This window comes from Chelonia mydas, chromosome 16, assembly GCF_015237465.2.
Source record: "Chelonia mydas isolate rCheMyd1 chromosome 16, rCheMyd1.pri.v2, whole genome shotgun sequence".
Lineage (NCBI taxonomy): Eukaryota > Metazoa > Chordata > Testudines > Cheloniidae > Chelonia > Chelonia mydas.
Genome location: NC_057857.1, coordinates 20,840,777 through 20,854,768, shown reverse-complemented (window position 1 = coordinate 20,854,768; position 13,992 = coordinate 20,840,777). Strand labels below are relative to the sequence as shown.

Below are 13,992 nucleotides of genomic sequence, written 5' to 3'. Positions count from 1 at the left end.
TTTGCAGCAGCTGAATTTGGTTACAGACAGACGAAATATAAATGACCTACATGGTGCCACGGGCATTAACATGCATTGCTTTGGATATTTTATACTGCCGTGTGTGAACACACAACTAAATAACGTACGTCACTGTGTCTTATGCAGTTTGCGGATATGCACAACATTGCACACATGCATGAATATGATTGTCCCCTTACCGAATGCCTTTCATCTGACAGGAGGATCTTAAAGAGCTTTACAACTGTCTGCCCCATTGTTCTCATTTTACAGTCAGAGAACCTAACACAATGAGGTCAAGTGACTGGCCCAAAAGTTACAGAGCAAGTCAGTGGCAATGCTAGCAAAGTGAACCCCGTTCTCCTGTCTCCTAATTGCTGCTCTTATCACCACTCCTTACTCCCGTGAGTAATTAGTTTATAAATATCACAGTACAGATGAACATGGCCATGCATATTTATGTACTAACATAAATGACAACTCTAGAGTATGCAGACCCAAAAAGGTCCACATGCGCTCACACAACTAGGATTTACACGTGCAAAATGGGCTCCACAGACAAACAGCTTCCAGTGCAGCACAGAATCATAGAAATGTAGGACTGGAAGGGACCTCAAGAAGTCCAGTCACCTGCACTGAGGCAGGACCAAGTAAACCTAGATCACCCTGACAGGGGTTTTTCTATCCTGTTCTTCAAAGCCTCCAATGATGGAGATTCCATAACCTCCCTTGGAAGCCTATTCCAGAGCTGAACTAGCCTTAGAGTTAGAAAGCTTTTCCTAATATCGAACCTAAATCTCCCTGTTGCAGATTAAGCCAATTACTTCTTGTCCTCCCTTCACTGCACATGGAGAATAATTGAGGACGTCCTCTTTACAACAGCCTTTAACATGCATGGAGAGCACCATCAGGTTCCCCTCAGTCTTCTTTTCTCAAGACTGAACTTCCCAATTTTTTTAAACCTTTCCTCAGAGCCCAGGTTTTCTAAACCTTTGATAAAATTTGTTCCTCTCCTCTGGGCTCTCCAGTTTATCCACATCTTTCCTAACGTGTGGTGCCAGAATTGGACACAGTGCTCCAGCAGAGGCCCAACCTGTGCCACGTAGAGCGGGACAATTATCTCCCGCATCTTACATGACGACACACCTGTTAATACACCCCAGCAAGATATTGACCGTTTTCACAACTGTGTCACATTGTTGACTCATTCAATTTGTGATCCACTACAACCCTCAGATCCTTTCCAGCAGTATGACCACCTGGCCAGTTAGACCCCATTTTGTAATTGTGCATTTGATTTTTGCCTTCCTAAGTGAAGTATTTTGTACTTGTCTTTATTGAATTTCATCTTAAGTTCAGACCAATTCTCTAATTCGTCAAGGTAATTTTGTCCTTGTGGTATATCTGTCAAGTTCTAATTTTGTCCTCCAATGTGCTTGTAACTCCTCCCAGCTTAGCATCATCTAAATTTTTTAGAAACATACTCTCCACTCCATTGTATTGAATAGTACTGGACCCAGGATTGACACCTGTGGGATCCACCAGTTGTGCCCTCCCAGTTTGACAGTAAATCATTGGTAACTATTCTGAGTAACGTCTTTCACCCAATTGTGCACCCATCTTATAGTAGTTTCACCTAGACCACATTTCCCTAGTTTGCTTATGAGAATGTCATGTGGGACTGTGTCAAAAGCTTTACTAAAAATCAAGGTATTTCACATCTATGCCTTCCCCCCATTCACTAGGCCAGGAACCTGTCAAACGAAATTAGGGTGGGTTGGCATGATTTGTTCTTGACAAATCCATGCTGGCTATTCTTTATAACCCTATTATCCTCTAGGTCAGGGTCGGCAACCTTTCAGCAGTGGTGGGCCGAGTCTTCATTCATTCACTTTAATTTAAGGTTTTGCGTGCCAGTCATACATTTTAACATTTTTTAGAAGGTCTCTCTCTATAAGTCTATATATTATATAACTAAACTATTGTCGTATGTAAACAAGGTTTTCAAAATGTTAAGAAGCTTCACTTAAAATTAAATTAAAATGCTGATCTTACGCCGCCGGCCCGCTCAGCCGGTTGCCGGCCTGGGGTTCTGTTCACCTTGGCCGGCAGTGGGCTGAGGGGGCCGGCGGCCAGGACCCCAGACCGGCAGTGGGCTGAGTGGCTCAGCCCACTGTCAGTCTGGGGTTCCGTCCCCCAGCTCCTGCCAGCCAGGGTCCTGGCTGCTGGCCCCACTCAGCCCGCTGCCGGTCTGGAGTCCCGGCCCTGCCCACATAGAGTAGGTACCTACCTTCTCCCTGGTTCTAGCCATTCTCTTCCTCTCTGCACTGAGATGAGGGTGGGAGTGTGCTGAGAACAGGGCTGGGGGTGAAGGAGCAGGCTGGGGGTTGGGGGGCAGGGTCTGGCCAGGAGCTAGAATGAGGGAGGGGGCTCAGAGTTGGGGCAGGAGGTTTGGGTGTGGAGCGCTTACCCGGGCAGCTCCCATTTGGTGCGAGGGGTGCAGGAGCTCCCGTTTGGTGCAAGGGGTGGGAGTGGGGATGTGGGGGGTGCAAGAGTTAGGACATGGGGTGTAGGAGTCAGGGCAGAGGGCTGGGGTCGTGGGGGTGCTTTCAGACCCCGCCCTGAGCAGCTCACAGCAGGGAGCTGGAGGGGATATGCCCTGATTCCACCCCCTTCCCCAAGGTCCCCGGAACAGAGAGCATGCTGCAGCTCCACTTTTACCTCTCCCCCTCCTAGCAAGGGCCGTCAGCTGATCGGCCGCAGGGAGGTAGAGAAGGAGGGGCAGGAATCCAGCATGCGGGGAAGCTTGCCTGCCCTGCAAGGAGAGAGCGGTGGGCGGAAAAGAGCGGGCCGGGCCGGGCCGGATTTTTAGTGGCACGCTGCTGTCTGCCCGGGTCCGGCAAACAGCAGCGTGCCATTAAAAATTGGCTTGCATGCCATAGGTTGCTGACCCCTGCTCTAGGTGCTTACAAACTGATTGTTTCATAGTTTGTTCCAGTATCGTCCCAGATATTGAAGTTAGGTTGATTGGTCTGTAATTCTCTGGGTCCTCTTTCTTCCCCTTTTTAAAGAGAGGTACTGTGTTTATCGTTCTCCAGTCCATGGGACCTCACTTGTCCTCCAGGAGTTCTCAAAGATAACTGCTATGAATCAGTGGGGATTTCTGAAAGTGAACTGGGTGTGCTCGCATTTTTGAGATTGTACCCATTGTACTTCCTTTGAAATTCTGGCCCTGCATATCTGGGCTTACCATGTCCCTCCCCCGCATACAATCTGAGTGCTCGTAGTGTCTGGTCCTGTATAGTATGTGTGGGCACACAGAGAAAATGCAGAAACATACTGTGCAAGCCAGCTCCTAGAGTACATGCCTGTCTCATACATACAAACACGATGTGCAGCTTTATTCTCTGGGCACAACACACACCCCACTCTTGAAAATGTGCCCCTTTAAGTGCCTTGGCCAGTGCACAGATCTGGTGTATCAGTCTCTAGCTAGTTACACTTTAAGCTTACACCTTCTGCAGAGAGAGCTGTGAAGAGATTTTCCTCGTAAATTATTGCTATTGAAGGTTACTCCAAAGACCTTGGTGCCCTCAATTGATTATGAATCCTGCATTCCCCAACATACACGCTCTGTTTCATTAACTACAGATGGGGCCAGGATGAGGATACTTTTAAAAAAATGGCTTCTCTTGGCTGGATCATTACAGCCTAGTTTTAAAATGGTTTATTTTGCTTCCATGGTTGTACCTCCCATTTGTCAACAGAGCTTGTTCCTGACCCATGTAATTATTGGGCTTTCATATTATTCTTTCAGAAAGCTCAGCCTGTAGGCGGAACAGAATGAAATCTGTTCAGAACACCTATGTATGGGATGCCATGGAGAAGAGCTGACTCAGTCAGGACAAGGAGGGGAGCAGTAACAAATACCTCTGTGCAAATTCTGACGTAAAACAAAATGAAGATCTCAGACCTGATCTTCAAGGCAACACCAAGAGTCTGTGCTTCCACAGACGTCACTGGGAAACAACATACAAATCTAAAGAAAGACAGTCCCTGATTTAAATTAAATCTTAGAAGGTTACTGAGCAGGTCTTTACAGCTGTGTATTCTAATAGTAGCTACTAGCATCTGCACCTTTATGTAAAAATAAGCAATCGAAGCAAATATGGCCCTCTCATCTCTAAGCACAAACAGCGACAGATACACTCTCCTCTTGGTCTGTCATAAATACAAAGGGAAGGGTAACCACCTTTCTGTATACAGTACTATAAAATCCCTCCTGGCCAGAGGCAAAGTCCTTTTACCTGTAAAGGGTTAAGAAGCTCAGGTAACCTGACTGGCACCTGACCCAAAATGACCAATGAGGGGACAAAATACTTTCAAATCTGGAGGGGGGTGGAAAAAAAGGCTTTTGTGTGTCTGTGTGATACCTTTGCTGGGAACAGATCAAGGATGCAAGCCCTCCAACTCCTGTAAAGTTAGTAAGTAATCTAGCTAGAAAATGCATTAGGTTTTCTTTGTTTTGGCTTGTGAAATTCCCTGTGCTGGAGAAAATGAATATTCCTGTTTTTGGTCCTTTTGTAACTTTAAGGTTTTGCCTAGAGGGATTCTCTATGTTTTGAATCTGACTGCCTGTAAAATTATCTTCTATTCTGATTTTACAGAGTTGTTCTCTTATCTTTTTTTGTTCTTCTAATAAAGTTCTGTTTTTTAAGAATCTGATTGGGTTTTTTGGATCTTAAAAATCCAAGGCTGGTCTGTGCTCATCTTGTTTATTCTCACACCCCCTTTCCTGGGGAGGCTTAAGAGCCTGGGGGGATATTTTGGGGAAATAGGCATCCAAGTGGTCCTTTCCCTGTTTTTTGTCTAAATCACTTGGTGGTGGCAGCATACTGTTCAAGGACAAGACACAATTTGTGCCTTGGGAAAGTTTTTAACCTAAGCTGGTAAAAATAAGCTTAGGGGGTTTTTCATGCGGGTCCCGACATCTATACCCTAGAGTTCAGAGTGGGGAGGGAACCCTGACATGGTCAAACCCCGGAGAGGTAATGAAGGTGGCGAGAGACATTTACCGTGACACGGAATGGCGTCGTGGCGGTGGGCTCCATGCTGGGATTTTTCTCCATGACCCCGCTGGGCATGCTGCGCCGCTGCCCGGCCCTCTCTGGGGGGGACTCTGCAAAGGGCACAGAAGACAAAGGACAATTAAAACCACACACCCAACGCCAGAGCAGCAGCAGGACGGGGGCAGGCCACTGCAGGTGCAGCTTTCTTCTTTGAGATACACTTGCAGATGAGCTGACTCAACAAGCCCACTCTAACCACTCGCATTTCTCACAGTCACCAAGGTGCATGGTTAAACAGCAGGGCTTTTCTGCTTACAAGGACTGGCATTTCCTATAGAACCTTCCATTTCAGGATCTCAAAGTGCCTTCTCTACGTTCGTTAAACTCCAGAACAGACCCGTGAGGGAGCCATCATTATTCCCATTCTGCAGTGCGTAAAAAGGAAATGCACAGCAGCTAAATACAAACTGTACACAAATCAGCGATCCATGCACATGCTGCTTTGACACTCCTAAGGCAGAAAGCAAGCCTGCTCTTGGGGCTAAAGAACAGAACTGAAAATCAGTAAGTGGGGCGGGAGAGCAGGGAGTGAGGAGGCTAAATTCATGAGTATCTATAAAGCGCTTGGGGAATCTCGGAAGGAAGGCTACAGATTAGGGCACAGAGTTAGTATTAAAATGTGTTTTTTCAGTTAAATGCACAATCCATAATCCAAAAGCACAGTGGGATGCAGGGAAGTGGCCGTATTATCAGAGTGCCACACGATGGGGCCGATTCCTTACACTGGTTCCACACCTTTTCACCCGGGCTCTTAGTTTTGAGCAATAATAATAGTCTGTCCTTCTCTTTAACCTGCAGATCTCGCAGTGCTCTCACAGCCTGACTAGTGGAGCCTTGCAAGATATCTATGAGATAAAACACATCAGCTCCATCTTATAGATCAGGAAACTAGAATAAAGGGGACCTGCCTGAGATCACACAGGCAGCCTGCAGTAAAGCAGCCGGAGCACAGAACCCAAACGTCCCAACTCCACGGTCCCCGATCATGAACAAAGTGGCCTCCCCGCCCTTCTGCACATCTACTCAGACGGGTGTCCCACTGCTAGCAGGACAGAGCCTCCTCTTCAGACCTACAGTGCTCCAACGGCCAGGGGACACCAGGGAGCTCCCAGGCTGCCCCTGGGCAAGGCAACAGTCACACCTCCAATTGCAGCGATGACAGTGTCTAGTGCCTCTCCAATGAAGGTCCATCGGGTACTGAATAGCACAAGGGAGTGGATGCTAAACTAGAAGCTCAGACTTCCTATTTTATTAGGACCTAGGATCTCCAGGGCTCTGATTTATTCACGTCCTCTGGGGGCTGGAAACGTATATTATCCCAATTGCTCCCTATTGTTTATAGTTAAAGAACCATTTAACGTCCTTCATGTGACTCTGCTAATCAATGTCACTGGCCTGGAGAAACCCCCAGTGCTTCACCACTTTTGAAAGAGGAGAGGATCTCAATGAGCTTTTGCGGCATTTCCTAAGCACAGGATCCATGCAAAAACAAGTAGATTCCAGAATCTACAGAAAACCAGCTCTTCCCCCTCCCCCGCCCAACATAAGATAAACCAAAGAAACTAATCATAATGCTTAAACATTTTGTGAATATTGTTCAAATACCGTATTTCACAAGCAACAGGTCCGCTCACCAATATGATGACGTTGCTGAGACCATGGTTGGGAACGAGAGGTAGCTTAAAGAAAAATACTTGCTGCAAAGGCAAATTACTGGGTATACTGTGTTATGGGGAGGGCTTTGCAAATTAGCATGCTAAGAAATTTAAAGCTGGGACAACCTATACTTTTGAATGTCTGAAAAAAGCGAGCCTCGTGTAACTAGTGTAACTTAGAGGTGCTTTGTTTGCCAATTCTCAGCTTTTACCACACCTGTGATCTGCAATTTGCTGCAATCAGGTCTTGGCAAAGGCTCAGCCTTGGCAAGGATTCTCTCCTTGCTTTTGCCATAGGCTGCCATCAGCTGGGATCCGTGAGAAATGACTAACGGCCGTAATTCCAGAGGGCGCTCGCTGAGCCGCATATTAAACTACTGCAGGATTGTGAGAGTCTCCTCCTGAACTGGGTAAAATGCCCGCTCAGTGACATCTTCATTGGTGGGGGTGCCCATATGGAGCTCCTGAGCTTTGGCCATGCAACCTGTGCCTTCAGCCAAAGTCCCAGAAGCAGCTAATTCACTGCTCTCAGAATCTGTAGCCAAGACTTCCAATTAGCTAGCTGCCTTCTTTGAAGAATGTTGCCTCTTGCTTCTCAAGGAAGCAATCAAGTCTTTTGGTGTTATCCCCTTTTGCACGAAAGCTCTCACATGATTCCTTTGATCAGACTCCTTTTTTGGATTGTCATAAAGAAGCCACTTGATTATAGTGGTTTCCAAAGTGGGTTCAAGATGACATGGAAACGAACAGGCTGCTTTGCATTTTTAATTATCAGAACTATGAACAGGCAGATTAACAATTCTTCTCATGTACATGGCTGGAGAACAAGAGTAGGACAACTAAATTAAAAAAGCAGCAAGAAATCCCTTGCCCTCTCCTCCCCCTCCAATGCAGAGCCAAACACTGCCAGAGCCTATAGCTCAAAGGGATAGCACCAGTTGCTCTATGTAAATGTCACAACACTTTTGACTTGCACCATGGTGGCTTTTCAGATCAAGTTGCACAATTGTCTGCCTTTCTCTTTATAGCCTCTGAATCTGCTTCATCTTCTAATCGCACAGGGCAGAATTCTGAGGAGTGAAGGAAGCAGATTAGAGGTGGGCCAAGAAGACTGTGTTTGGATCTGGGGTAGGTTGAAACAAGAACTCGGGAGTCAGGCTCGAAGCCCATTCTGGACTAGGGTTTGGAGCCAGATTTGTTTGCACCGAAGTCTCATGAGCTGTTCTCACAAGATCTTACCCCAAGATTTCAGTTGCATACAATCCAAAACCAGAACACAGACCACTTCCATCTTCTGATCTGAGCCCAGAATCAAAACATACAGATGGGTTAGGATCACATTATCCTCCAGCTCCAATTTCAAAAGGGGTTTGCAGCCAAGTTTCCAGTTTTGACGCATTCAGAGCTCTGTTTGTATCACAGCAAATGCAAAGGTTGGGCACCCCCTGGATCTCTGTGAAGAGGCTAAATACAGCAACGGGAGGGAGGGGTTTTGTTGGAAGGAGATAATCGCACCCAGACAGATTAGGACCCTTCTTACTGTCAGAAGATTATAGCAAAACCAATTGTATGTGGTGGAGAGGAACAACAAATTAAGGTTTGGATTTGCCCCTTTCCCCTCTCCCATCCCCAGTGCTAGCCCAAGGACTACTGATCAGGAAAGCCCTGCATGTTTCTTACTCACCCATACCACGGGTGTTTGGCAGGGCTATTACCTCTGCCCATAAATGAGCCACTGTCACCAGCACCTGTCCATATGAAGTGCATGGTTACATTTGCCTCCCTGCCTACAGCAAAGACAGGCAGGCTGTAGGAAGACAGAGTCAATCTTTGACTTTACCTCTCTCCTTCTTACTTCTACTGAAAGTTCCTTCTATTGTGTCTGCCCATCTGGAAACGGAACAGCCCTTAGGGATGGCCTGGGTCCTAGTGACTTGACTTGGGGGTGGGGGAGATGAAGCAGTTCTGTTATTCCTTTCTACAGGAGTGAAGTCTTAGCACACAAGACAAAGGAGGATTCCTAGGTCCTATTCTCAGCTCTGTCACAGACTCACGGGGTGACCCTGGACCTTTAAGCACTCTGTTGCTTAGGTTCTCAGTCTGTAAAATAGGTTTAATACTTGCCTATCTCAGAGCAGTGTTATGGGGCTTCATTAAAGTCTGTAAATTGTTTTAGGTCCTAAAATGAAAGATTCTGTGGAAGAGGAGTGTGTTATTACAGGCAGCTAACCAGAGTGGCATTTACAGAAGTACTTAGTATTATCAAATGCCACCCGCTCCTCACTAGCTGCTGAGTTTCTATGTAAATTGGATATCAGCCTTCAGCTCATAGAAATACTTGGATTATACCTTCATTTGACCATTTATTGGCTCTAGATCCGAGGTGATTTGGGGGCTTAGACACACAGTATCTCTGGACATTATTTGCTGTCCAAAAGTCTTCAGCAGGTTATTAACTTAAAGCCGCCAAATCTCTCCTTTATGACACGCATGGCCTGAGAAATCACTGAAGTAACAGTCTACAAAGGAGGATTATACGTGCAGACAAACTGGATCTGAACGACGATTCCTTAGGTGTAATGGGTAAAGCCACATTATCACAGAGCAGAGATGCCAGTGGGCAAACACGGATAGCAAAGAAAGCGATGGCTTCCATGTTCCCTCGTGTTTTCACCAACCTTCATTGTACGAGCCAGGCTAAAGCGGCTGGGAAGCATGTGAATGAGCAGCAGGCGGATTTTCTGCCCTTGCTCTTGGGAAGTTGGGCCAGACTTAACAAACAAGCAGTATTGCTGTTCCCTTACAAACGCTTAGATGGATCAGAAGAGGGATACAAATCACAGGAGGCAAAAATGAATTTTGTTGCTACCCCACCTCAGATTATTCATTTAATTTCCTTTTTGCCACTGATTGCCTTGCTTCTTTTTTCTGCTTGTTTCTCAGCTCAAACGGTGAGAGCGAGACCACTTTAGTGATCATCAGTTTCACTTCTACTGCATCTTATGCAAAAACATGCTCCTTTTGCTGTCACCTTGAGCTCCTTCTCCCTCACCTCCCTCTCCGTCCACCTGGGACATCTTGTCATAAACCTATACTGTCAAATCTCTGGGTCAGAGCCTGATCCTTGATTGGGGCTATGTGCTGCTGTAATTATGGAGCAGTGATAACGACTGTCATAGTGAAGGCAGGTTTCAGAGTAGCAGCCGTGTTAGCCTGTATCAGCAAAAACAACAAGGCGTCCTTGTGGCACCTTACAGACTAACAAATCATAGAATCATAGAATATCAGGGTTGGAAGGGACCTCAGGAGATCATCTAGTCCAACCCCCTGCTCAAAGCAGGACCAATCCCCAATTTTTGCCCCAGATCCCTAAATGGCCCCCTCAAGGACTGAACTCACAACCCTGGGTTTAACAGGCCAATGCTCAAACCACTGAACTATCCCACCCCACTCCCAATCTGGCCCATTCAGCACAACTGGAAGGCTCTACTCAGAGACCCAGCATAGAAGAGCAGCAATTTAGGATTATTGCAGGTATAGACTAAGGTGCATTGGCAGGAATCCAGTCGGGGGAGGGAAGTTTACACAAATATGCCTGGGTTCTCTCTAGTCCATTCTCCACAAGCATCAAATCCATCCACATCCACAAAGAACTCAATTGTGCAACCGAGAGTAACATGGGTGTGAGGAAGGACTGCAGAATGGGGGTGGGGGAGGGAAGGTTGACACTAAAGCAGAGCAACAAACTCCTGAAGGTATTTTTGCAATATAAAATATTAACTTACTCAAGTGGCCAATGCAAAAAGTACTACACTGAAAACACTTAGGGAATTTTTTAAAATTATTCTGAAGGAGATCAAAAGAAAAGTATTCCCCTTTCTGGTCAGTTCCAGAACCTCCTAAAGTTATTCTTTAATGAAATAATTCCTCAATACAAAAAGGTATTAAGTATGTAAATCTCTGCACATCTAGACAAGACAATCTTTAAATAGTAAAAAAATATTATGCTGGCCAACTCTGTGGCTTTTTTCAAGCATGAGAAAAGCCTGACTTTGGGAATAAACTGGCAACTCTTGCAATTCCCAAGGTAACATAGATAAAACAGTACTTCAGGATACATCTATTATCTAGCTACCTCACAATAGAGCAGTCCACCTGTGACACAGTGAGACAGTGTTTAGAAAGACATGTAACCCTTCTGCTTGTCAGAATTGGCAGCAACAAGGGCCGGGTTCAGTAACTAGGGGTTCCAGTCCAATAACACAATGCAAAACCGGCTCGAGCCCCCACCCAGTGACCTGGGACAAATATATACCAGCCCCGCTGGGCGCCTCCAAGAGGCAATACTTCCCCTCTCGCAAGCACAGAGTCTGAGTGTAGCAAAAGCCTTTTAATAACAGAGAGAAACAATGTGGCATTATGTTGGGGAAACATGTATTTGGGCATAAGCTTTTGTGGGCTAGGTAAGGCAGATACAAATAGACAACTTTCTGGTTCTCCTACATTCTCCATTAGCACAAGGCTGTGATGTGCTTGGCTTTGCAACACTGCCGGGTAAGATAATCTAAAATAAAACTAACTTCCTTGAAATTCATTAAAAATAGACTGGAAAACATTTATCCCAGGTTCTTAAATATATATAAATAAAATGATCTGCCTCCCCATGTGTGTGAAACTTTTTTAAGCAGTGGAGGTAGGAACATTTACTGTCACGCTAAGCTTACTACCCACAGTATTAGGATGATGCTAATAAATATTCTAAATAATAATAATTAAAAATACTTAGTACTTCATAAACATTAATTAATTTAGGATCGTCAGGCACATGGCTACGTCTGAAGATTATTTCTAGACTGTAACAAATGGATTTGATTTGTTAACTGTTAATTTGATTTGTTAATCCCTGGCGTTTGAATTAGGAAATTAACTAATCCTCATCACAGTTTTTATATCCCCAATTTTCAGATGGAGAAAAAACCATAGAGCAGTTAAACGATTTACCCAAGGCTTACAGGAAGTCAGCAGCAAAACTGACTATGTCAGCAGCTCTGGGGTCCCAGGCTCCTGCTCAGCCCACTCAAGAAGGCTGCTTTCTTAACTGTAATTCAAATTACTCAAAACAGCACGTGTAACACATGGCACCAATATTAATACTGTTCACTTTCCACTTGACAAGTCTTATTTACAGTAGCATCACCTGTTCCTGTAGGTCACAACTAGTCCAAGAAGAGGTCATCAGAATTACTCTCTCACTGTTAGGAATGAAATTTACTGACTACTTCTACTTGAGCAAGTGTAACATTCTCAGTTCACTTCCCTGAAAGCCCCATATAATTCATGCTGAACAAGGTTCCAGGAGCCAGCCGATGGAAGAGACGGATCGTAAGAACAAAGGAAAAGCTGGAATTACTAACCGACAAGCAGAGACTTCCAGCAAGTTCTCACTTGGACTTTCTGATATGAAACTGTTCTGACTTCAAACAAGAAAAGGAGGCACAAAATCTGAATGCACGCCCGTAAAGTTAGCAATAAGAATCATCTCCCTTAACTCACCAAAAGGAAACGGTGCTTGTTAGCAATCCCTATGCCATGACACTCCGAACAAGTCAGGAATAAGATGAGATGCAGAGATGATGACTTCATCATCTTCTACAGGAAGAAAGTGAAATATGACTGGAATGCTGGCTGGAGAGGCACAGCAGGAGGCAGGGAGCGGAGAGATGTCTTTGCCAGGACTCTAATGCTGAAGTGCTTTAAGGAATGGAGACTTTAGAGGATAAAAGAACTCCAGCAGGTCACCTGGAAATACTGAAGAACTACTGAAGTCCATTAGGACTGGAAATGGACATGGGAAATACAGTCTATAAAATGCTCATGAAAAAGAGTTAAACACCCTCTTTCTTGCCCTCCGGATATGATCAGCCAATGAAAAAAGTTTGTTATGGTCACCCAATGAGTCATTATTTTGTCCCCTTGGCAGAATGTTTTGATACTCCATGACCTGCTTTGGAGATTTAAAGGGGTGGAGTTTCTGTGAAACCAGAGGGAACTGGAATTACCTGTCTCTTGTTCGTGCTGTTTAATTACACGCAGCTGAATTAATCTCTTCACCCTAACGAACTCACATGTTCTTCAACTAATTTCTGCACCATTTAATGGCTCTTTAACCCAACCACAACAGGAGAGAGGAGGCAGCAAATGTAGAAAGAACGGACATACTCAGAGTGGCTCAGATAACCATTTGTTGGTTGAAAGGGACCCCTTGAGAGAAGATGTCTCTAGCATCAGTGTGATCCTGAATAAGAATCTACAAGTTGAAGAGGGGTTGGGAGACAACCCAGAGAGATTCCCAGAGAGCTTTAAGGGTCCCCAGGACTCCAGATAAGCTTAAAGTGCGACCTGGGGGGTGATGGATGTTAAAGACATAGCTAAGAAGGGTTGTTAGGGCAGTAGAGGAAAAATGCATGAGAAGTTTTAAAATGGACAGAATGCCCTGGGAGTAAAATGAAGACGGAAATGAGTATGTATGTGTTGGGTCAACTCTCTCCTTCAAGATTCGGGAATAATTTCATATGGGAGGCAGAGACTCTCAAAATGTTTGAACTCTAATGGATAAGGATCAACTAAGAGCTCATGAAGGATTTCAAAAGTGCTGTTATCAAGATCTGCCCGTTTCAATCACAATTTCTAAACTGCATATTCCAGGACTAGAAATATTGTATGGATGCAAGGTGAGCTTCCTTGCCTGAGCCCCTAGAGATCTATGGGCACACACCACTCATTGCCCTAACAGTCCATTGGCGTATTCCACTAGATCCCCTAAAGCAACACTGTAACCCTCATTCCACACAAAATTAGCTACAAGTTGAACCCTTTATTGGGCAGTAATATCTATTTTTATATAAAATTGTTGAAAATCATTGTGGTTTAGATCAGTTAAGGACTCCCCTTGAAAATTAGATTTAGCTGAAGTTGCTGCTAACAAACATCCATAATGGATATTCCCAGGGATAATTAAAGCCTTTCCTGGAAAGTTCACTGCCACTTTTTATATTAGAATAAAATTATTTCTTTTCACCTCTGGGAATCTTAAGATGTAAAATGGGCTTTTGTAAAGCACAAGCAGCTCATATCCTATAATCGTCTCTCTTCTCTGCTGGAGTCGGCACCTCACTCCCAGTTCATTTAATGACTCACATAGAGGTTTC

At 44.9% G+C, this 13,992-nt stretch overlaps 1 protein-coding gene across 27 annotated transcripts in view; it reads right to left on the bottom strand.

Annotated features, from left to right (window-relative positions):
* Window positions 1-13,992, bottom strand: part of LOC102934027 (DAB2 interacting protein) — a 435,191-nt gene that overhangs the window by 224,148 nt on the left and 197,051 nt on the right. For all 27 annotated transcript variants that reach the window (XR_006286127.1, XM_043530251.1, XM_043530243.1 and 24 more), the window contains one exon: window positions 5,076-5,179. Coding sequence is in view for 26 of the 27 variants with exons in the window: in XM_043530251.1 (XP_043386186.1) it covers window positions 5,076-5,179 (104 nt within the window). In the remaining variant the exon portion in view is untranslated. The remainder of the gene's footprint in view (window positions 1-5,075; window positions 5,180-13,992) is intronic.